This window comes from Malaclemys terrapin, chromosome 25 (genome assembly GCF_027887155.1).
Source record: "Malaclemys terrapin pileata isolate rMalTer1 chromosome 25, rMalTer1.hap1, whole genome shotgun sequence".
Taxonomy (NCBI): domain Eukaryota; kingdom Metazoa; phylum Chordata; order Testudines; family Emydidae; genus Malaclemys; species Malaclemys terrapin.
This window is the reverse complement of record NC_071529.1, coordinates 13,730,535-13,754,851: the sequence shown is the minus strand read 5'-3', so window position 1 is coordinate 13,754,851 and position 24,317 is coordinate 13,730,535. Positions and strand designations below refer to the sequence as shown.

Sequence of the window (24,317 nt, the reverse complement as noted above, 5' to 3'; positions counted from 1 at the left end):
TAAGCACATGCTGAAGTGCTTCACGGAAACTGTTTTCACTGAAATGCTCATAAAAGAGAAATCATTAGACTGGTCTATGAATATCATGTCTTTGTAAACCCGTTGAGGAAAACTTGCACTCCAGGTTTTAAACTGCCCCACTGAAGAGTTCATGATTTTATTTTTAGTAGCTTTACATTTCAGCGTTAATTTAACAGAACTGATTGGACATGACCAGTGTCACTGAACCCACAAACACTGCAGGTCCAGCCCCCAGCTGATGTACGTCTGCCGAGCTTCACCACTCCACAGCGGCCAAGGGTCTGGTGCCTAGCGTCAGCTTACATTTCTGCTACAAACTCACTCCAGCTTTGCATAGTTTACATGCATGAGAGAGGGAGAGAAAAGGCAAAACCTACATGAATCCGGGAATAATGGTTTTAAGCAAATAAAGAAAAAAAAAAGTCCTTTTTTATTTATGGTGGGTTTTTGCAAAACACAAGGATAAAGTGATTCCTGCCCCACTTCTCTGGGTCGAGATTCCCACCTTTAAAGTAATTATTTTGTCTCTCTAGTTAGGTTTCTATTTGTCCCCAAAGCTAGATTAACACCACGCTACGTGTTCCGTCTCTTTCATTGGAGAAGGTTCAGCATCAGCACTATAATTCTGTGGCCTGCCAGACCTGAATTGGTCCAGCAGTGTGCCCCTTAGACTAGGCACATCATCACAGCAGTCTGGGTGAAGGTACTATCACTGCCGAGTGGAAACCTGCCGTCTCCCCATTGCCATCTGAGGCACGTATCTACAATGTTCATTTCTGAATCCACTCAGACATTCTCATCAGGAAATAGCACCAGCCTGAAACTATTTTTTCCAGAAGTCACAGGCTAGTAGCTTGAAAAGTGCACTAGTCCTGGGGTATACAGTACAGTAACTGAAGCAACAATCCACTCCCACCCATGTCAGGGATGGGAAAAAAGGAAGAGCCTTGTATTAAATAAATTAACCTACATTTGACAGGCTCCTTTTTTCAAGAACCCAAAGCAGGTTTTCTCCTTCTCCACCATCTTCCTTTTCACTAATACTTACAGGAGCATTTCCGTCTTTGAAGCGCTTAAGAGACAATGGCTAAATAAGCCTCACAACAGCCCTGTGAGGTAGGTTATTTCTCCCCCCTCAGCGGGGTACAAATGATGAAACTGAGGCAGAGAGGTTAAGCAGTTCATCCAAAGGCAGGTGAGGAGTCAATACAAGGGACGAGATTCAAATTGGGGAATTCCTGTCTCCCAGTCCTGTCTCGGACCATTAGATCAGGTCTAAACTCTATCGATAGTATCCACTGTACCCCCCGCTCAGTTCCAAAGCTACATCTGGCTAATGCAGGAACTAAAATGTCTTATTTCAAATGTTTACATTGTCAGAAAACTCCAGACAATCAAAACACTAACAAACAAAAATCACCTTCATGAATGTGCAAGGGTATCATGAAAAATATAAACAAAGGCATAGTTCAACCAGCATATTGACCCTCTAGAAAATGCTGCAGTTACAAAGAGTGGACAGCTACCCAGCCACTGGGGCCAGTTCTGCTGCTAACCCTTCGCTCTAGCTGGCAATTTTGAGGGGGGGGGGGGGAGATTCAGTGTTGCAACTATGCTTCATCCTCAGTTATCCAAACCTCCCTGTTATATTGGAAATCCTCCCCCCCGTCCCCCGTCTACTAATTACAAGTCTGTCATTTACCCCAAACAATGATTATCAAAACTTTATTCAACAATCTCTTTCCACACTGGGATTATTGCATTTCTATTGCAGATGATAATTAAATTAAAAATCCCACATTGTCCTCCAAACCAGCTCCTGACTCTGTGGATAACTAGCTCATCTGCTAACAGCCCCTTAGTAGAAACACACACACACACACACACGCTCTACTAGGTAGGGTTCCCTCCCACACAGCAATGCAGGGTGCAGAAAACATGATCGCTCCACTGAGCAGCCTGAAATAAGCTCATGATGCATAAACAAAATCAAAACGAGTCAGAAACAGAAGGTTGGTTAGCTCCCCTGGTGGTTTAACTGCCCCCTGCAATGCCCCATTGCCCCTCACTTTCTTGGGGTGCAAGTTCCACCCACTAACTGACACGTGCCGTACCCCACTTCTGGATCTAGCCACCAGTTCAGGGGCAGAACAGCAGGGCTTTGGATTTAAACAAGTACAACAAATCTGGATAATGAAGAAGGCAGCAAAGCGAGTTGCTGGTCTCCCTGCTGTGCCAAACACCTTCACTGTCCAGACCCGGACAGGTGGGTAACCTGCAGCCATGGTTTGGGGATGCGACAGACTGCACAGCTTGGATTTTCTATGCCACCGATAAGTTGAATGCTTCAGTGACCGGTCAGACCCGTTGCCCTCTTGCCGGCCAGCCACATTTGCCGTCTGCTCCTGCCTTCACTCAGCAATGCAGCACTATTGCAATATTCCTGTTCTACACCTCGCTTGTGGCCCATAGTATGCTGCTGACAGGTCATCAGGCCCAACCAGAAGTCCGAGAACGGTTTTCTGCATGGGCTGTCACATGCCGAGATGTGCCCACCACTGATATTTGGCAAATGCCACTGATCTAGATTTAGACATTGGAGTCTTGGGCAAAGGGGGTGGAAGAACGAGACCCATTTAAACCAGTCATGGTCACCTCTCTGCCTGTACCAACGCCCCATTACCATACCTGACGACGCTCCATCCTTCACCTAGAGCAAACCTGTCTGTCATCAGCCTTTCCCCTCCCCGATCTCCAAGTCAAGTGACTCCGATCACTCTGATGGGCAGTGTTAACATTTTTAATCACACAACTAACAAGCAGCACCATCACACCTCTTAGCCCTATGTGGCAGTAGGATTAAGGGTAACACTGCAGGGCTGCATGTGATGGGGGAGAATACCCCCCCATCACACACGCTTTAAAATAGAACTACTTCCACTTTAAACAAAGACAGACATTGGTTATAGTTTAAATTAACAGAAACAACTTGGAATCCAATTCCTTCCCCCCGAATCATACAAACGGTACCTTGGAAAACAGGAAAGCTCCTTCCTGTTTTCTCATTAGAAAAAATGATTCCCTCCCCAGCAGGAGGAGAGAGGTTTAAGAATAAAATCCACCTCCCAAAATTAAAGTGGCCAACTAGTTTTTCACACCTGGGAAATCTGGCCATGCCCCCCTTTAATTTCCCCACGTAGCCCTTCGCGAGTGCTTCTAACCTCAAAAAGGGCCAATGTATTTTAAAGTGCATTTGCCATCGTAATAACTACTAGCTCTTAAAGCTTTCTCCCCACCCCTGCTCTCTCCATTCAGTGTATTGGCCTCTGGATGGGCGTCTCCCCAGAAACTGACCTATTTGTACCTCAACGTCTCACTCTATCTGCATCTACTCATGATACTGGAGCACAAGAAGTCCACCCCCCCAGTCTCCTGGCTCCATGCTAAACTCTACTCAGGATTCTGCTACTCCAGAGTTTGCTTAGATTTATTGGGCACGAGGATCCTGCATGTGGTATTCACGTCTATTGGATACTGCATTTAAAGAGCCACTGTGAAATTATATCCCGGATTTGGCGGGGGGTGGTGGTGGTGGTGAGGGAGGACTAAGACGACCGGGTTTCCCCTTCCACTTCAGCTCACTTCATCCAGGGGGCTCAGTACTTGTTGATCCCAAAGATCCGGACTCCGTGGAGCTGGGGCAGCTTGGGGATCAAGACGCTCATCAGGGAGATGGTGTTGATTATGAAGTGTATCCGGTCATATTTCGTATAGAAACTGGTGAGGAAATACCTAGGGGAGAGAGAAGCGGAAGTTGAATCACAGCTACCCACAGCTCCCATCACTCCCCGGGGCCAGTGACGATCTGAGGAGAGATACTGGTTGCAAGTGACTCACTGACTGCTTTTCCTGCTACAACCCATACTGCTCCCTTGGTGTACAAGTTACACCCACTAGCCGACCCCACCTCTGAATCTAGCCACCAGCTCAGGGCAGACAGACAGGGCTTCAGATTAGCACAACACAGCAAAGCCAGGTAAGCCAAAATAAAAAACAAGGATCCGGTTTCTAGCAGCTAGTGAGCCCTGATTCCAAAGTGGATTTAGTCTCACCCTGGGGGATCTCAGTCTCTCTCTCTCCTTCTGGCCATGAGCTCTGGTCCCAAAAGACTTTAAACAGCTGAGCATCTTTGCAGCAGCAGCTTGTGTGTGCTTTTGGCAACAGACACAGCAGAGACTGGCCCTTCAGAAATATCTTCAGTTGATGGTGATGGAGCCTATCCGCCACTCCTCGCACTGTAGATGGCTGGAAAACAACATTTCCCAGCAGCGATTACATGAGTCAGAACTGCAATGTGGGTGGCAGGGGAGCCAGGGGACAGAGTCGGGTGAAAAGCAAGACGTTCCTCTTGGTGATGTGATTTTACAGTCTGATCCAGCCTCCAACACGTCACTCCACTGGGACTCTGCAGACTTGGGATGCTCTGAAGAATTTCTCCATCACGTGAAACGCAAACTACTTGTCTTCGCTTTCAGAGCCCTTCGTGGCCTCTCCACCCTACTTCTCTCTCATTCCCTCCTGAGAGGTTGACACCTGCTTCCAGTAAAGCCAGGGTGCCAGCCTGCACTGCCCACCTGTTAGATTGTCAGACGAGCACCTTCATGCTTCTCCCTTGCTGCCCCTTGTGCTGGGGAGGAATTCCCCATAAAAATCCACAAAGCCATTTCATTGCCCTCCGCCAAATCCCTTTTGCCATGAGGCCAAATCCAATGCCCCTGGTCTGGGGGCAAGATTCAGCGGTGGGGTCAGTTAGTGAGTGTAACTTGGCAACAGTCAGGCTGCTGGTGGGCTGAAACCAGTGCCTGTCGTTCTGGTCCATACGGTCTCATAGAGCTTGCCCCAAACCATGCCCAGAGTAGCCACTTGTTGTCTCTTGTGTTATACGTAGACTGTTCACTTTTGGGGGTAGGAACAGTCTTTTTGTTCTGTATCTGTGCAGCACCCGGCACAATGGGGCCCTGGGTCTGTGACTGGGGCTCCTAGCTGCTACCATAATACACATAAATCATGTTAATGTTAATCAGTGCCAGCCCTGGTGACTTGTGAGATAGTGAACCTTAGAAAGAGACCAGTGTAGCCCTGATGTGCTTCGAACAGTGCTTTTTATGGGCACTGACCCAGGCTGAATAGCACCTTGACACAAGCTCAGAGCAGATCCCCAAGACATCCACGCCATGAGTGGTGGACAGCAGCACAGACACAAGTGGGCTATGGATACTGTGAATAAATCTGGTATTGCAACATATGTGGATCTGCTTTTAGGCCCCCAAGCTAGCATTGTTTTTGGAGGCCAATGGAGGCCTTTAGCTTCGTTCGACAGGGTGCCGCTGTGACCAGCCCGCCTGCCCCCCTGAAGTACTCACAGCACAATGGGCGTGATGGTCAGGAACTTGCGCGATGCCGTGAACTGCACCCCATAGTCCATCTGCTCCCAGTGCGTGAGCAACCGGGCTTTCCCCTGGTCCGGAGTCTCAAAGGGCGTTCCTTTCACGGTGTGCAGGAAGATGTACATACTCTGTAGCAAACACGAGCAGAAGGTAAAACTTGGGCAGCCCTCTGAGACCAGGTGTCTGGAGAGATTCCTCTGACCTTAGCCACCCACAACTCATCACTAGGAAAGCTCTTACACTTGCAAGCCAGGGCTGTGCCACTAGGGGGAGCTGTTGTCATCTGATGAGATTTTTTTTTTTTTTCGGCATTGGCAATTAGGGTCCCACGGGACGAGCTGGTTACAGCCCGGCTAGGAAGCCTGGGCTCTTGAGCTCAAGTTGTAGCAGCTCCTGCGTTTAGTGCTGGAGCTCCCTGGTGCCCTGGCCAAGATGGTGACGGTCACGTTAGGAAACGCAGCTCCCCGGCATCAGAGGAGAATACACATGGAGCGGAATCAAACTCCAGTATCGCATCTCTTCCTGCAGCACAGACTGAGGCGTGAACATGGCCATACAGTTGCACAGACCATACCAGGTGCTTCCTGCCTGTCAGAGAAAACCTTTGAAATGGAACAGCCACAGACTCGCTGCCCCCGGCCCTGTATTGCATTGGGGGTGTGTGTGTGTGCGTGTGCGGAGAGTGGCACCTCCCAGGCTCTATTCCCAGTTCTAACCTCAACTGACTTTCATCCCTACGTGCCACAGCTCCCTCAGTTGTGAAAGCGTGATAATATTGACCCCCCACGCCACGGGGGGAGAAGGGTAACGCATTGCTGATGCAGTGAGCGATGAGATTCTAAACGGTGCAGCTCTAGAGGACGGCAAAGGGGTAGCAATGTTATTGATGGGGAGGCAGGGCTGTCCAATGGACAGAACACTGCCCTGGGCACTCAGGAACCCTATGTCCAGCTCTGACCTTGGGCAAGTCAGCCTCTCTGTGCCTCAGCTTCCCCATCTGTAAAATGGGGATAATGACACCAACCTCCGGTGTAAAAGACTATGAGCTCCACTGGTGAGACACACTAGATAAAAGCGGAGTATTATTATAACCGGAACTTAAGCAATCTCCTGGAAAGATTCCAGTGACACACGCTCCAGGTACACACAAGCAACAAATCCTTGGAGAAGCCAACGACAAATCCGTTGGGATTGTTGTTTATGAACAATTGCTGCTGGTCCTTTAAAAGCCTCCTGCTCCTAAGACTCACCACTCTAAACTGGACAGAGGCCAAGGCAAGGAGGTCTGATTGGCGGGAGAGCAGAGCGCACCAGTGCTGATCTCAGCCCTTTTGCTCTCAGTTCTAGCTGCCGATTGCTCGAGATCTGGATGGTTTTAGGAGATGGGGCGTCAGGAGCCCTGCGAGGGAATCAATTCCTGGTCTCTGATTAATCTCAAGCCGAGAATCACTTTAACCATAGGGCACAAATAGACCAGCTGCTGCGTCTGTGCTAACGTCTGGGTTTCTCTGACCTGGAAATCAAGGAGCAAGTTGCTGCATGGAGCCACGGTCTGATCTCCGGGAGACAAACAGACTAAAACAAGAGGGGAGTCAGGAGCGGGAGAATATATCATCAGTGAAAAGCATGGGGCGTTTTTCTCAGCCCCAGAGGAAAAGGTTCCACTGAACGGCTGCAGTTGTGTCATGTCCCAGCAGAGGGCAGCAATGCATCCACTCACCCGCATCCCCAAACCCATCCCCTGAAAGAAAAAAAAAACCCCACACACTCCAGCCCACACCCATGAGGAAAACTGACTGTTTCATTTCTACGATACACCCGAGTCAATGACCCCCTGTTCACATTATGCACTTGCTCCAGATACAGTAACATTAGACTCAGACAAATGGCCAACAACCCCCACCCCATCCCTCAGCTTTGCACCCTGGTCCTCTCATCTGGGCCCAGCCCACTGTCAGCTCACAAGTCAGCAACTGATTTTTATAAACCCTCCAACTCCTGGGTACAAAAACCCACCTTGCCCTTCCTGCCTCTCCCTTTGTTGCCAGTAACAGCAGAGGATTCCTGGGCAGCAGCAAAGTGAGCGTAACCAGCGGGCAGCAGGTCCCCCTCTGGGCCTGACCCTCGGAGGATGTGAGGCTGTCATAGCTCCTAGTCCTTGATAGCTCAAGCTGTAGAGACTCACACTTCCAACCCGGGAGGTTGCTGGTTCAACCCTCTGAGTCAGCCAAGAGGACAGTCGTCACACAAGGCTCCCCCATCTTGCACTGCTCTCCATGTGTCCGGGCGCCAGACAGTAGTTTACACCCCACAGCCTATTCCCGCTCCTGCGGGGGCCTCTTCGGGTGGCTTTGGTGATGCGGACACTTGCCCAGATGGGAGCTGGTCTGAGACCCAAAATTAATTCACGTAGGGGACGGTGAACACCAAACGTTTGGTTGTTACCACCTGGGCTGGATTTGAACCCGTGACCTCAAGGTGAAAGGGGGCTGAGCCTGGGATGTGGCTGCTCAGTCAGCCAGACTGCATCCCACACACTGGTGGGAACTCAGGACTTGGGGTTTGATTTCACTGTAGGATCCCTCGGCAGCTAACCACCCATGTGACCATCGAGCCCAGCTGGGGGTTCCCCCTGGGGCCAGTGAGCTGTGGCGCCCCCTTACCATGTTGTGGATGATGTTGGTGAGAGTCCAAACCACGGGGACACTGAAGAAGGGGATGCTGAGGAGGATCACATGCAGCAGGCCAATCCCCAGCACGTAGGAGAGCCAGATGCCCCGGCTGTTCATGACCCGGGTGTTGGGGTTCACCTCGCTGTGAGCCGTCCCCACGTTCATGCTGGCTCATGCGTCGGCTAGACAGTCCTGAACTGAACCAAGAAGAACAAGAGGCAGGTCAGCGCAGGGAGGCAACAGACTCTGCCACTCCACTAAGCTGCAAGCTAACCAGAACCCTCCATGCAAACGGCCCCATCCTTCCCTGTCCCTGCTACTCAGCCAAGACCAGCCCAGGATGGAGCATTGTCTTGCAGGTAAAGCAGCCGACAGGAAGTCAGGTCTACCGGATTCTGTCCCAGACACTGCCACCCTCTCACCACAAAACCTTGGGCAAGTCACTTCACTGCCCTCTGCCTCAGTTACCCTAGTTATAAAATAGAGACAATACTCTTGTGTGGGAACTAAATCCACTCACGTTTGAGATTCAGATGGAAGGTGCCAGGAAATGAGAAACATCTCTACAATGGGGGTATTTCTAACGCTGGTGGTATATTCTGGTGGAACCGGGGCATATGGATGATTTCAGTCCTGTGACTCTGCCAGTGAAGAGCCAAATGGGTAATTTCACAGCATAACATGGACCAAATTTTCTTTTGCAGGACACATTAGAGCCCTGGTCTTGCAAAATCTGGAGCATAGTTACCCACATGCTTAAGGGTTTGCAGGATCCAGGCCATAACATGTCCTGAGAAAAACTTCAGCCCCGATTCTGCAAAGTCTTAGGTGTGTGTAACCTTACACCTAGGATTAGCCCCATTGACTGCCATAGGGTTCTGCGAGGCTGCAGGAGCCTCCCCACACTGACCCACATCACAGAACTGGGCTCTTGTTTCATAAGCAGGACCAAAAAAGATCTTTGGAGAGATCATTACAGCAATGGGAAGGAGAAATGAAGAGTTCCAGGAGAGAGATCCTTTGACACCGAGGTTAGAAAAGCCATGGTGAGGTAATGATGCAGGGAGGTTGCTTCACTAGGGGTGCCCTACAGGAGAAGGCTCCCACTCTGCTGTGGGGTAGAACGTGCAGACCCCAGGAGCAGCACAGAAAGAAGCATTTTCAAAGCAATTCTGATAAGGCCAGAAAGAGAGACTCACTGCTGGAATGGAGAAGATTGTCAATGACTGGACTGAGGCTGGATTTGGTGCCATACCCAGCAATCCATGAAACCTCAGGGTCTAGGGCTGCTGCACGCATTCGCCTGCATAATGAAACAGGTTCAACAGCAAACACCAGTCCCAGGATTCAATACAGAGCACGCTGACTGAACTTTCAGCTAATGACGAAACACACAAGGAGCGGGAGCAGAATGGAGCTGGACAGGCCTATCTGTGGCTAAGGTTCGAACGCTGCCACCACCCTACAGGGATAAAAACCACCATCACAAAGCGAACAGGAAATGAGGGTTTCCACTCACCCCTCAGCAGATCTCAACCGGCTGCTGTCCAGCCGGTACACTCCAAAGCTGGCTCCAATTGGAAGGCAGATTGTGATGTCATTCACTCAGAGCAAGATCACAACCAAAAAAACCTCAGATTCCAGAGACAGCCAACAGGTGCTAATGATGGGCCCAATCCTGTGAGCATATTGCTCCCAGACGGTGGGATAACTCGTGGTACTGAGCAATGAAGTCACCGCTAAGCCAAGTCAGCAAGTATTTTCAGGCTCAGCTAGAGTGACCAGATATCCCGATTTTATAGGGACAGTACTGATATTTGGAGCTTTTTCTTATACAGATGCCTATTACTCCCACCCCCCTGATTTCTTACACTTGCTGTCTGGTCACCCTAGCTCAGACCTTTGTGGGACTGAAACAAGGAACTTCATCGCCATCTGTCTCCCAAAGGTGCGGAGCACCAAGGTGCCACCATACCTTCAACAGAGCAACAGGAGTATTCTCCATCACTTGACGTCTTGCTAAGAGACTCGCTCCAGTTCCTCCCTCACCACTTCCTGGGCTCAATGCAGGAATCACTGGGAGGGAGTTTTGGGGCTATGAGATACAGGAGGTCAGACTTGACTATTAGAAATGTTCCTTCTGGACTTGAAACCTGTATGTGCCTAACTGTTTGGCACATAAAACCCTGATCCTGCAAACACTTCGGCACGTGGGACTTGTCACATGCATTATGTTGACGGTGTATGCAAGGCCAGGGTCAACATTTGGAAATTTTTGCCCATCCTTGCCCAACATTAATTCCTATGTATTTGTCAGCCTTTATTCCAAAGCTGCTTTGTTGCTTTTTGGCCGATTTTTCAAAAAGTTGACCAATTTTTGCATTAGTAGGAGCACACTACTTTTTCATTCAAAGTTTAGTAGCTACCGAAGTACAGATGCAGAAATAAAAAGGCCTAGACAAGCCAGGCTCTCCCTTCCTTGTAATTTTCTAGTGTTGTTGCTGGTTTAGCTCCCATTGCTGGGAGACGGATTTGCTGCTCTTCTCCAGCTCACAGGCCTGCGTTGTGTGGGAGGCAGGTTGCAGCCAGACCTATTGTGTTCTTTACACAGAAGCCAGATGTTCCAAGTTTCCTTGCATAGAATCCTGGGCCTGGGTTATTTTGCAGGCTGGAGCTCTATCTTTTTTATTGTCCTTGACAAGGGTTATTACACAGAACAAACACTATCCCTCCTGCAACTGCTGTTGGCCGTGCTGTGTCCTTCAGGCCTCCTGTAGTCACCCACGGGTGCGCCTCAGCATCAGCCATCCAGCGCAAGGCAGGGCTGCTATCCGACAGACACACCAATTTCTCTGCCACTCAGAAACCTTGACACCACAGGCCGACAAGTGGTTATGCTTGGAGAGGACGTTGGACCTGCTCTGTTGCCTGCAGACAGGACACCCCAAATATGCTAATTGCTCAGCTTCTCATCACCACTTCCCTGGATCACAGAACATCTCCCCCCCCCCCCCCAGGTCTCCTTTTTGTGCCTCAGTTTCCCATTTGTAAAATGTGGATTAGACTTGGTTGAAATCTGCTTCATGTGGACACCGTGGGGATCACGGCACACTGAGGATGTCAGCCACTGAGTAATATCAGAAAAATTTTGCAGGTTCCATTTCAAATTCTCTCTTCTCCTGCCTAAAATACCCCCCATCACCCCTTTCATCCAGGACACCCCTCTGTTCCTGGATCGATATTTACGTCTCTTGTACAGAAGTCATCCCTAAACCCAGTCTCTCCACGGCTTACAGGTCTCTGCATCTTATTTCCAAGCTTACTTAAGAGCTACTAACCAATCAAAGCCAACGGCCCCTCCCCCCACAACACAGCTTATTAGCTTTACAGATGGGATTTGTTCAGGAAAAACAAAGCACACGAGAAAAGCGATGGAAACTTTGCTCCAACCCCCTCCCCCTTCTGAAGCAGATGACTGCTAAGCTCCAATTTCTCAGCACGCCCAGCTGTGCCAATGCTCCTCAATCCCCACCCGCAGCCCCCTGCTCTCCCAGCACATGCTTTGCGATGCCACTCAACCTCAACTCACAAACCCCCCCCCCCCGACTATCCCAGCCCTGCCCCCTGCCGATGCCAGCTCTGGCCTGCCACACACATCCCTTCAGACTCAAGCTGCAACCAGAGGACGGGACCCAGGTCTCCTGACTCCATCCCACTCTCTATCAACGGGGCTACGCTGCCTCTCCTTCACCTCAGACCCACACTAGATACGAACCCAACTCACAGAGGCTAGTGCGTGAATTCTCAACACCCAACCTTGTCACACACACAAAACAACCTGCTGACAGCCTGACTCAGTCCAGGTCAGTGGTAGGCACGTTGGGCTGACTAGCGCCTTGTGGGGCTCGGCTCAGGATGGGCGGTAACGGGCCGCCGTGCTGGGAGGCCTAGCACTGAATGGGCCACCGAGACTGAACTAGCCTCTTACTTGTTTGGCACATCCCTCAGGCTGGGCCGGTGGGGGAAGGAAGCTGTCTGTTCTGCGGCTAGAGATCTCCGTCTGCAGGGCTGTCAGGCCAGCGTCTGAACTGGCAACATCGCCCCAGTTCAACAGGGAAGAAACCAAACAGCATCGTCAGTTTTCTCCTTGTCTTGTCAGCTACCGACCCTGCAGGAACCTTGCTGACCCAGGGAACTAGCAAGGACACAGCCAGCTCCCTGGCTTCACACTCTCAAAGCCCAGCACTCAAGGGGCGGGACAGAGATTGGGAGCCAGGCAGATTCCTGTCCTGTGGCCGCTCAACTGAGAATGATGCTGACTGGTATCTCTTGTGACGGGAGAGCAAGTCAATTCTCAGTTTTGTGCTGGGCCAGAGCAAACTGACAAAGGTCACCACTGATGTCACTTGTCCCACAGAGTCATAGACGGGAAGTGTCACAAGAAAGTGAATCACTGCATGGCTGAGCGAGCAGGGCACTGGAGCGGGAGCCAGGACGTCTGGATTCTGCTGCCAGATCTGCTACCGACCTGCTGTGGGATCCCCAGCAAGTCACTTCCTCTCTCTGTACCTCTGCGCTCCTGTGCCCGCCCCCCCCTTTGTATGTCTAGTCAGACTGCAAATTCTTCAGAGCAGGGACTGTCCCTCTCTTCATGTTAATACAGCACCCAGTGCAACGGGGCTCCAATCTCACGGGGGGGGGGGGGGGGGGGGCAGCACCCTGTGCAAAGGGGCCCCCCAAACTCAATGGAGGCGTCTAGCTGCTACCACAATACAAATAATAACGTATGAGAGGCTGAAATCTCCACCAAAGTGGAAGAAGTCACAATTTCCTGGGAAAATGAATATTTTAAACCCTTCTCCACAGGAACATTATTTGCTTCTTTGCTCACCAGAGGACCATCAGAGGCAGGATTACACGGCGAAGATTTCAGGGATGATGGAGACACTGCTATATTGAAAGGAAACCAACATCTGAAGGAGCCAAGTGATGTGTTGAGAAATTGCCATTAACCTATCTCTGGGAAACCAGGTTCTGATCCTGGTTTAAGTCACAGAGGGAACGAACTTGGCAGATCTCAGCCCAGTCCCAAAGGGCCATTTCTCCCTGCCACTAAACCATCACACAGGGATGTCTGGGCAGCCTGCGCAGGGGGAGGCTGGGATTGGAATGGGGGGGCGGGGGTAGGGGGGGGCTGCAGTCAGGAATGAGATGCAAAGGCAGAGCTGTGCAGGGGACACCAGGAATGAAAATGCAGGGGGTGCTGAATAACCGAGGTATATTGATAAGTACTGTGGGTCAAGACTGAGGTGCACAGTCAACACGGACGATGGGAAGCCTGCCCAACCCCTTGTTTTAACCTCAGCAATTACCCCCCTCATCTCCAAATTCACAGAGAAGTCTCTGAGAAAAGGGAAAACGCTTCAAATGTAACTTCCTGTTGTCCAGGAGATCAGCAACAGGCTGTACCCAGAGCAGAGCCATTGTCATCCTTCCTGCACAGAAGAGGGACCCAATTTACAAGTTGGGGCTGAGGGGAACATGCCTTTGGCTCCAGCCGAAGCAGCGGAGGGATGATGCCTGCAACCAGAATGTAACAGACAATCCCTCTGAGCGTGTTCTGCTCACCCCTAGTCGGATGGACTTTGGTTAGCTGCTTGATCAGCACATGGTCTGCTGCTCTCTGCATGAACGGCAGAGACAGAGAGTGGGACCATTTGGCCACTGAGTTTGAACCAGTCCCGTTCAGCAAACTGAATCCCCTCTAACATCCCAGCTGACAGCCAGATCCACTCACCTCCTTTAACTTCTCACGCCCTTGAACTAATTGGCATGCATCCTGCCAGGCAGTCCCTGCATGACATGTCAATTGTGAGAGGTGTGGTGCCCAGGGAGGCACTACATTGCTGCTCACAAGGGGTAAAGTCTCTTACATCCCTTAATGCAATTTGTTTACTATGCTGCAGCTTGTCTAGGGAGGCAAGGGGGCGTATATCCCCTGCGGGCGCATCTCCTCAGGGGAACCCTGCATGGCACACAGATCACACGCGAAAGAGACAGCAGTAAGATCTGAGGTGCCATACAGAGTCTGAGCTATTGTCTGCAGTCCCCACATCCTAGAAAGCACTGGGGTCATCAACTCTCCTCATCACGAAGGATCAGATGCAGCTCTGGCCCAAAGCAAACCTTCAGCTGGAAGGAGAGAGAAGTTTGTGCTGGTGAAGAGCAGAGCTCGTTTCGGAGGGTAGAAAAGCGACTCCCAAGAAGAATATAAGAACGGTCATATTGGGTCAGACCATGGTCCATCTAGCCCAGAATCCTGTCTCTGACAGTAGACAGTACCAGGCCTTCAGGGGAGTGTACAGAACAGGGCAGTTGGAGTGATCCACCCTTGTCCCTCTCAGCTTCTGGCAGTCAGAGGTTTAGAGTCGCCCTGACTATGGGGTTGCATCCCTGACCATTTTGGCTAGTAGCTATTGATGGACCTATCCTCCATGAACTTACCCAATTCTATTTTGAATCCACTTATACTTCTGGCCTTCACAACATCCCATGGCAATTGCTGTGTGAATAAGTACTTCCTTGTTTGTATTCATCCTGCCACCTGTTAATTTCAGTGGGTGCCCCCTGTTTTTTGTATTATGGGAAAAGATAAGTAACACTTCTCTATTCTCTTTTTCCACATCATTCATGATTGTATAGACCTCTATCATATTGCCCCTTAGCTGTCTCTTTTCTAAGCTGAACAGCCCTAAATTTTTAATCTCTCCATGTATGGAAGCTGTTCCATAACCTTGAATATCTGTGTTGCTCTTCTCTGAACCTTTTCTAGGTCCACCATATCCTTTTTGCGATGGGATACCCGAACTGCTCACAATATTCAGGGTGTGGGCGCACCACTAATTTATATATGTATGATATTTTCTGTCTTATTATCTATGCCTTTCCTAACCCATTATTATTCTGCTTTTGTAGCCTCTCTAACTTCCCATACCATTTCACAATCACTGTCCCCACCCTGGTCAGGTGTTCAGTAGTGTATTCCTACTGCTCTACTCTTTTTAGTCAAGCATGGAATTTCTGTCTATGGAGATTCCATGGTAGAGTTTGTTTCATGTAAGAACCTTATTTGACTCTATGTTTTAACATATAATGCCACTCCCCCACCCACAACCTACACTGTCATTCCTATATATTTTACACCCTGGTATTACCGTGTCCCATCATTATCCTCATTCCACCAAGCTTCCCTGATGCCTATTATATCAATATCCTCATTTAATGCCAGTTACTCTAGTTCACCCGTCAGAGTATTGAGATTTCTAGCATTTGGTACATTTTGCCCAAAGGCACTCTAAACGAGAGCCAAATTAAACCCTGCGACTCTGGCTGAAGCCAGCAGGAGTTGCACCATCCCACGCCAGGGCCACGCTGGGTCAAGAACTCCAAAGGGAGGGGCCTTTGGAACCAACACAGACGACAAACAACCAACACATTACGCAAGACAGTATCTGGGACATCAGGCTGTTAATGGGCCAATGAGGCAGTGAGCCATTCGCTGGGTGGATGGAAATGATGCCTTCAATATGCGTGGGCTGGCCACTGGGGAGCTAGCAAGTTCCCCACCCTCCTTAATGGGGATGGACGTGGTCTCCTAAAACCGGCTCTTCTCCATAGCGCCCCAGTTGAAGGGCCCTTCCAAACACACCTGCCAGCCATAGGATCGGTCGGAAGATGGGGACCATCCTACCACATTGCCTGAGGTATACAGTGCCTGTTTGCTGCAGCGTTATATGGGAAGGGGCAATGCCCCTCCCCCCTTGCCAAGAGACGTACCAGCACCTCCACCCCCTGCCAGATGGACTCTATAGCTCTGTCCTTTTACACCACCATCATGTTCATTTTCAAAGCACTTAATATTAGCTGATTAGTGCCAGGGTAAGTCTAATTTAGGTGATAGGATGATACTGAAAACCCCAAGAGATCATTAGGGCATCATCCACTTCTTAGCACCTGGCATTGTCTTTTTATGCCCACTTTACACAGGTAGGAATGACCAGAGGAGGGGTGAGGCCGTGGGGAAATCAGGTGTGGGGTGTGCTATGAAGTGCTTTCCAGACAGGTTGGGGTAGAACACAGCAGATTCCAACCCCAGCCACCCTGGGGACGCCCAGAATGACTCCTGTGAAGTCAATGGGATCATCTGGGGTTTACACCAGCATCAGTGAGATAAGGCTCCTGCCTTACAGCCACAAAGAGCTCAGGGAACGCTAAGTTGCAAAAAGCCCGCGGGTTTGAATGGCGATGTTTTGTACATGACCCACGAGTGCCACAACATTTGCTCAAGCTGAGTGTGTGTCAGTCTGTTCCACTGGGTAGCAGGACCAGGGTCACCAGGTTTTTAGAGGAGGGACTGGAACGATAATTACCGATCACACCCCAGAGGCACAGAGCTCTCTACGCATTTACAGTAATAGATGCCGTCTAATCAATCCCCATCTGACAGCATCAGCAGCCTCGTTCTATAGATGACGCCAAGGTTCTCCAGAGAGGGGAAGTCACTTGCAATCAATAGCAGAGCTAGGCTAAGGACTCAGGGGGTTCCCAGCTCCCAGTCCCATGCTCAGACCACATTTAACCGCTCACATTAGTTCTGCTTTTGCCAGTCTCTCCCACCTGCGCCCTCTTTAGCTTGTTACCTAGAGCAAAGGGCCTGAATTAAAATATACAAGCGGGATCAAATCTGGATCCATAATTTGCAGCTTCCAAGGGCCATTTCCAGAACACATCATCTGAACAATCCTGCGCATTGGGGGAATATCCGGATCCCTAGTTATGACTGTGGGGTGATGTGGGGAGAAGGGGTTGGCAGCCATCTGTGGTTGCTGTCATTTGAACAGGGTTTGCTGTTATCAAAGCAAACACTGCACATACAAGCTTTCAATGGGAGTTCCCAGACGACTGCTATTCCTCAGATCATCCAGTTTTATTCCCTGAGCCACTATGGGGACCTGGGACTTTTCATCACTTTTCAATGATCTTCTCTCTTTGGAACCACAGGGGCTCCCACAGCATACAGCACAGCTGCCAGTTGCTTGGGTTTCCCCGTGGAAATAGCAATATGGCTGCACAACAGTATTATTTATCTGTACGGTGGTAGCACCTAGGATTCCCAGGCATGGACAAGGACCCGGATCCTGTGGTGCTTAGGGGCTGTACAAGCGCAGAATAAAACCGGTCCTTGCCCCAAAAAGCTGGCAATCTAAGTAAAGCGAAGATTGCAGGCTGTCCTGGAGATGCGTGTGCCCTGAGGCCTCTTCAGTGCTGCTTGGGATGCAGGAGGAAGGGGAAATACGTACCCAAGCGAGAAGTGAACCCACCATATGGGACTCATGCCCCAGCTTCTCTCAGCCTACAGACTCCCTAAGAAAAGGTCCCAGCCACACACATGCCTCTGCTGGGGATTTCCCGCAGCTGCGCGGAGATCCCCACGGCTTCTTGGCAGCGGGTATTGAGGGCTGCGTTGCCTATGAACTGCAGAAGGCCTCTGCTCCCCCCCCCAGCTCCAGCTTCACCCCCCACCTCTGTTTGCACAGAAGAATTTGTTCCAGTCTGCACTTTCCCCATATGCCTCCCACTATTAACCTCTTCGTGGCAACTTAGGGACCTGTTGCTTCCTAGCTGCGCCAGCTCATTCCACTACATTGTATTATAGGAAACTGCTGCAGGAGTGGACGCCTTGCTCTAGTCGCACAATTTGATTTTATCCAACAGCTCAGCTAGGAGGCTTTGAGAGAGTCAGCAAGGGGAGGACAAAGCGGGGATGGGACACGGAGTCTTTCACCTCGAGGTCACCAGTTCAAATCCAGCTCAGGCTGGCAGAGCAGTTGGGTCTTTGGACAAAGACCCAGATCACAATGGAGATGACAGCCTCAGTGGAGAACCAAAAGATGCTGTCAGACACAGGGACCAAAGAGCCTCTACAGGTCAGTAGTTGTGGGGGGGGATGTGGCTGGGGATTTGTGGGAGACTTCCCCATAGCCAAGACTCTAGGGCTGCCAAGCCAGCAAGTCACCTCTTCCTGGAGACCTCCCTTCCATCACCCCCCTCAGAAAGCCTGGGATGCTGCCACTGAATGCCGGGAATGTGCTCACATCTCCAGGAACCCCCCCTCCGTTGTATCTGAAGAAATGAGGTTTTTACCCACGAAAGCTTATGCCCAAATAAATCTGTTAGTCTTTAAGGTGCCACCAGACTTCTTGTTGTTTTTGTAGATACAGACTAACACGGCTACCCCCTGATACTTAATACCCTCTCCCTGCTGAAATCCTGGGGTGCTGAGAGTTGGCTTGTGGCTTTCCAGGCTCCCCAAAGAGCGATTGTTCCCCTGGAGACCCCTCTTGTGCTGCTTGCCTGCACAGTTTGGTTAAAGGCAGCCTGGAAGCTCCCTCCCAGTCCTACCCCCCAGGTCCCGGTCACCCCAAAAACTCAGCTGGACAGAAACAATACCCTCTGGAGTGCTAAGAAACGGTCCAAGGGCCTAACCCCAGACGCACACAAAAAAACAGCCATCCCACCCTGGCAGGCTCCCAGCCCCACTCCCCCAAGGGGGAAGCAGGCGCCTCTCCCAGCTTCTCATGGCCCTAGACAGCAGATCCCCCCATTATTCCAGAGCCCAGCACCCCCACACTCCCCGAGCCCCTTGCCCCTCCCATCACGGGGGCTTTCCCCCAAGCCTTGCACCCCCCCAACTCTGCCCCTCGACCGGTCTCTGCTCCCCTGAATGCCTGCCCCCCCCTCCAGCTCCCTGCACCCCCTTTCCCCCGCCCCTCTCCTTGGCCCCGCCCCCTATCTCTGCCCCCCTGCAGACCCCAGGCCTGCCACACCGCCCAGCCCCGGTGCTCACCGCGCTGCGCAGCCGGCTCTCGGCCCGGGGGCCTCTCCCCGCAGCCCGGCTCCGCTCCGCTCCCCGCCGCCGCCGCGGACAACGCAGCAGCAGCAGCTGCAGCAGCTGGCAACTCCGCCCTCCCCAGCATCCCCCGCGCCCGCGGGGCGCGCTGGGAAATGTAGTTCCCCTGGGGCGCTCGGGACTCCCACATGTCCCATGAGGGCCGCCGCTGGGAGGGGGGCGGCGGCTGCTGTACATTCCCTGTCAGCTCGCTGTAGATGTTTTTTTGTGCTTGTTCATTTTTATGCATTGGTTCTCATTCTCTGACTTGTTATTGTTTGCCGCACCTGTGAATCTCTCGTGAATTGTCAGCAGCCCAGGCGTGTCCTTTTACTCAGTTATGGTTTGCTGACCATCGGCTGCGTGCGTGCCCGACACTGCATGGGACACACAGGTAAGGCATTAGGCTGGCAAAGACTACAGTCCTGATCCTACACAGGCTTCACTTTCCCACCATGAATTGTCCCACTGAAATCAGTGTAGTAGTAAAGTTAAGTGTTGGAATAAGTGCTTGCAGAATTGGGGCTGTACGCGTGTGCTTAAACTTTGTGTGTGAGTAAATGCACTGACTTCAATGGGGCTAAGCGCATGCTTCACTCTTTGCAAGGGACAGTAGCAAAACAGTCCCTGCTCTGAAAAGCTTACATGTTCTGTGAGCTCAGCCCCTTCAAACTCTCATATCTTACTCCCATGAGCTAGCCTGGAGCTTGTAATGGAAACAACATGGGTGGATTCTGTTCCCAGATGGAGCCCAACTGAAATCAAATGGGGCTCTGTGTGGGCATGAGGATCCAATCACAGGAACAGGGGGCCCTGAGAAATCAGATAAGTAAAGTTATTCACATGTGTAAGTGTTTGCATGGCCAGCTTCTGTTTGTCCTGTGTTTCAGCAAGAACTACGCATTGCAACGAAGCAGACACTGTGATATAAGTGTGTGATTTTGTGCTGAATAGAGAGGTGAGATGGGCCTTATGAATAGCAAAGTGGACTGAGCCTCAGGAAATGTGGGTCAGTTCTTGCCTATGTTAGTGATGTGGGGGCAAGTCTCTCTCCTCTGTTTCCCACTTATCTATGTAGTCTGGGAACTCTTTGGGGCAGCGACTGCCTCACTCTCCTTTTTTCTCCACTTTCCTCCAAAAGGCTCCCCTGCTCCCATTCACGTCAGTCCTTATGTTCTCCCCCATGTTATAATTATTATTATGGTAGCACCTCGAGGCCCAGCTGAGATGAGGGCCCCCTTGTGATAAGCGCTGTATATATACATAACCAGAGACACTGAACTTACAGTCTAATTCAGCACACCAGAGCCCTGATCTTAGCTGAGGATGCGAGGCATGTCCTGTAATACTAATAAGCATGATTTTGCATCATCAATAATGAATTGTGGTAGTTGCCCAATAATCATTTGTCCTGTATTTTTTTCATATGCTCCGTCTTCATTTCTGTGACATGTAAGTTGTGAAGGCTGCAAAGCATTCTCAGGGCTGAGCTGACTCATGCCTTTCTGAGCCCCCGTAAGTTGCAGAGCTCACATGGGACATTGCCCCGCTCCACAAACGAGAGAGCTCCCAGGCAGCTGCTTGTGTTGTTTGTATGAAGAGCCATCCCTGCCCTTTGGGCTGCTGGGCACAGAGTGCAGCACACTTTAGCAAAGGCAGGCACTCACTAAACAGTTCTCCTTTTTCTCCACTTTTCTCCAAAAGGCTCTCCTGCTCCCATTCACTTCAGTCCTTATGTTCTCCCCCAAATTATAATTATTATTGTGGTAGCACCTAGAGGCCCCAGCTGAGCTGAGGGCCCCATTGTGCTAGGTGCTGTACGTATATATAATGAGAGACAAAGAACTTACAGTCTAACTAGACAAGACAGACAAAGGAAGGACAGTTACCTGCTTTGTACAGAGGGGGAAATTGAGGGCTGGAGAGATTAGATCACTTTGCCCATGTCACTCCAGGAGTCTGTGGTAGAACTGAATCCAGCTTGCCTGAGTCTTAGCCCAGGATACCAGCCTTTCCAAAATGTCCAAGTTTCTAGCTTCCAGATACTGGCAGAAATATACAACGGGGAGGAAGGAAATTTGGCCTAAGGACACTGGGGCAAACTCTTGATCTTATGAAAAGTCCCTCATGGGTTCTTTCATGTCTGCACAGAGCAGAGTCCGGATTTTTAAGGTTGTTTCAAAAGATACCCTGACCCCACCCAATGCTTAACTTGTGTGTCCCAGGCAGTTTTCTAGCTGAGTCTCTCTGATGAGACCTTAAAAACTGGAGCCCTGTCCTCTCTGCTTGGGTATTAAAGAACCCATTGCCCTTCTTGTAAGAGTGGGGAGTTGGTCCTTGAAGTGTTTGGCCAAAATTCCCCTCCCCTTCCCACAGTTGTGTTGTGTGTTAGTTGTCTGTTGGCCTCCACCCCAGAGGTGGCTGCACTTCAATAGTGCCATGTGCATACTGTCTGTATGGCACTTTGGGACTCCTGTGGGATGAGAGGTGCTATAATACCATACAATAATGAACATCAGCTGTTAATAGCAATAATAATCACATGTAATGTAGCATACTCTGTGGGGGAGGCATAACATGTTCATCGCCAGCTGCAAACCAAGGCTTTGATCCAGCAAACACTTAAGCATGTGCCTCATTTTTAAACTCATGAGCAGTCCTGTTGACTTCCAGGGAACTACTCACTTGCAAAAAGTTAAGTAGGTGCTTCAGTGGCTTGAGCATTGGCCTGCTAAGCTCAGGGTTGTGAGTTCAGTCCTTGAGGGGGCCGATTAGGGGCAAAAATCTGTCAGGGGCAAAAAGGCAGTGATTAGTCCTGCTTTGAGTAGGGAGTTGGACTAGATGACCTCCTGAGGTCCCTTTCAGCCCTGATATTCTGTGATTCTAAGTGCTGATCAGGGTCTGAGAGTGTCTCTGTGAATAAGTGGCACCTATTGTGCTACTGTAACCCACACACCTCCTGGGTGTGGTGTTCTGTCCTATCTAGTGGCACCGAGACTACTTGAAGAGAGAGATAAAATGACTCTGCTCTACAGCCTTAGCTAATAGCCAGTTGGCTTTTAGCTCATGTGGTAGAGGTTATGCACTAAGCTCCAAAGGTTCCAGGTTCGATCCCACCTGCTGATGACCAGGGTCTGGCGGTGTTACACTACCAATGTCTAATAATCCTATAATAATTGTACACACTGTGACATCTTGGGGACCAGGGTCAGGATCCGGTCTCCACTCTGAATTCTTTGGCTTGTGCATGGCAAGGGAGTCTGCTAAATAATCAAAGCTAAGTACCTTGCCGCTACAGCCCCTCCGCATGCATGGCCAATTTGCAAGCTGGCTATATTTGCTTTGTGCAGCATGTGAGCTTTTCCCACCAAGCAGCAGCAGAGGGGGCCATACTGTTATTTGGAAACCAGCTCCCAGGATGAGTTGCTTCTTTCCCTGGCACGGGCTAGTTTACTGTAGTATCTGCCTTAACTGACCAGGATCAGAGAGGGAGGAACAGAAAGCTGAAGACATCAGTGCCCCCTATTCATTGATCTGTGACTTGATCAATCACTGCTTCAGCGGAAATTGAAGAAAAGCAAATGTAACTCACTGAATGACTTACACATTCCCCTGTGTGTCTGATCCACAGGGATGTAAATCTTTTACAGTCTTCAGCTGCAGAACCTACCTCTTTGGCCCACGCTGTTCCAGCTCCTGCATTTAGCACTGGTATGCCTTGGTTCAGTTCCTGATGGTAGCCAGCTCAAACACTTGAGGTCCCTGCAATGGTGGAGAGAAAATCCCTTCCTAAGCTCACATGTGGGGCTTGGTGGAGTATGATGCGTGTGAGCCAGAGTCACTGGAGCTCAGCAGTTCTTCCTTGTTACCCCAAGGTAACGCCTGTCTCTTCCTCCGACCCTCCAGACCGATGCTCAAAGGTGTGGGAACTGGGAGCTTAACTGCCAGATGTGCCTTGGAAAATTCCATCCTAAATCCACATTTAGGCACCCTAATAAAGTGGCTTGATTTTCAAAAGTGCGGCGTGCCCAGCAGCTCCCACTGAAACTCATACTCTACATGTCTGGGAGGGGGGGTTGTAATTGTCTTACCATGGTGTCCCCCTAATTACCGCTCGGGGGGCTCTGATGGCCTAGAGGAGTTAACGCTAGTGCACGTGGATTGCCATTTTAACCACTACCCAGGAGTTTGGAAAAGCATTCAGACACTCCTACCCACTTTGCCTCGAGAACTAACCCAGCAGAGCAACTCAGATTCCAGGCTGCTATTACCAGTCACTTCCTTTCCTTTTTTATAAACACAGGCAGCAATCAGATGAATGTAGGTGAAGGTGCAGCTCCTGAGAGTGCGGGACTCTGAGCTCTGTATGGCTGGAGGGAGACCCATGGATGCTGGGCTAAGGTCTTGCACATGGCTCTGCAGATCACCACAGCCCTGACCCACAGCACCCCCTGCTGTTTTGATTGGGAACTCCTTCAGAGCTCTGCCAATGCACCTCCATGCTGACAGGCCACGCCATCTGATAGGCCAGTCCTGGGCCTCACATACCCAATGCACCCAATACTGCTGCATAGCACCCTGGGCTCAGGTCCGGGGTTCCCCCCAATCCTGACTCGCAGCCCCACCACTATTCCAGCCCTGGGCTCCTGCACGCTGTACTGTCAATACCCCTCAAGCCCAACTTGCTGAATTTCATTTCAGCCCAGATTTCCCCCCCACACTCCGATTGTGCAATAATTAGCCAGAGAAACCTTGTTTTCTTTGACTGGAATTCGAGCAGCAAACATAAGAACATGGTGAGCTTTCCGGTGGTGCTCTGAATAGAAGTAATTGAGGTTTTCCTGTGCTGTTACCGGCAATCAATGCCTCTCTGCCATGTTATAGCCCTCTAACTGCTGAGTGTGAGCTCCCAGTCAGGCGCTCAGGAGCACATGCAAGGGGTCTGGCTCCTCATTTTTTGTCTCCGAGCTGTCAGCTGGAGTCATACTAGCAACCTGAGCCAAAAAAGCATGGCTGTTGATGGGGAGCAAGGTTTAATTTAGGGTTAAAAGCAACAGAGAGTCCCGTGGCACCTTTAAGACTAACAGATGTATTGGAGCATAAGCTTTCGTGGGTGAATCCCCACTTCGTCAGATGCATGGCATGTGTTTGATGAAGTGGGTATTCACCCACGAAAGCTTATGCTCCAATACATCTGTTAGTCTTAAAGGTGCCACAGGACTCTCTGTT

General features: G+C 50.5%; 1 protein-coding gene and 1 long non-coding RNA gene across 2 annotated transcripts; one reads left to right on the top strand and one right to left on the bottom strand.

Annotated features, from left to right (window-relative positions):
• Positions 1 to 141: 141 nt before the first annotated feature.
• On the bottom strand, positions 142 to 19,137 carry ORMDL3 (ORMDL sphingolipid biosynthesis regulator 3). Its single transcript, XM_054014049.1, has 4 exons — positions 19,047 to 19,137; positions 8,132 to 8,337; positions 5,445 to 5,596; positions 142 to 3,813 (listed from the first exon to the last, which is right to left on the bottom strand). Exons 2-4 carry the CDS (start codon positions 8,303 to 8,305, stop codon positions 3,678 to 3,680), a joined length of 462 nt encoding a protein of 153 aa, XP_053870024.1. The 5' UTR covers positions 8,306 to 8,337; positions 19,047 to 19,137; the 3' UTR covers positions 142 to 3,677.
• On the top strand, positions 17,980 to 23,050 carry LOC128828982 (uncharacterized). Its single transcript, XR_008443267.1, has 3 exons — positions 17,980 to 18,126; positions 19,401 to 19,482; positions 22,720 to 23,050. It is a non-coding gene; the product is annotated as an uncharacterized LOC128828982 (long non-coding RNA).
• The last annotated feature ends 1,267 nt before the right edge of the window (positions 23,051 to 24,317 follow it).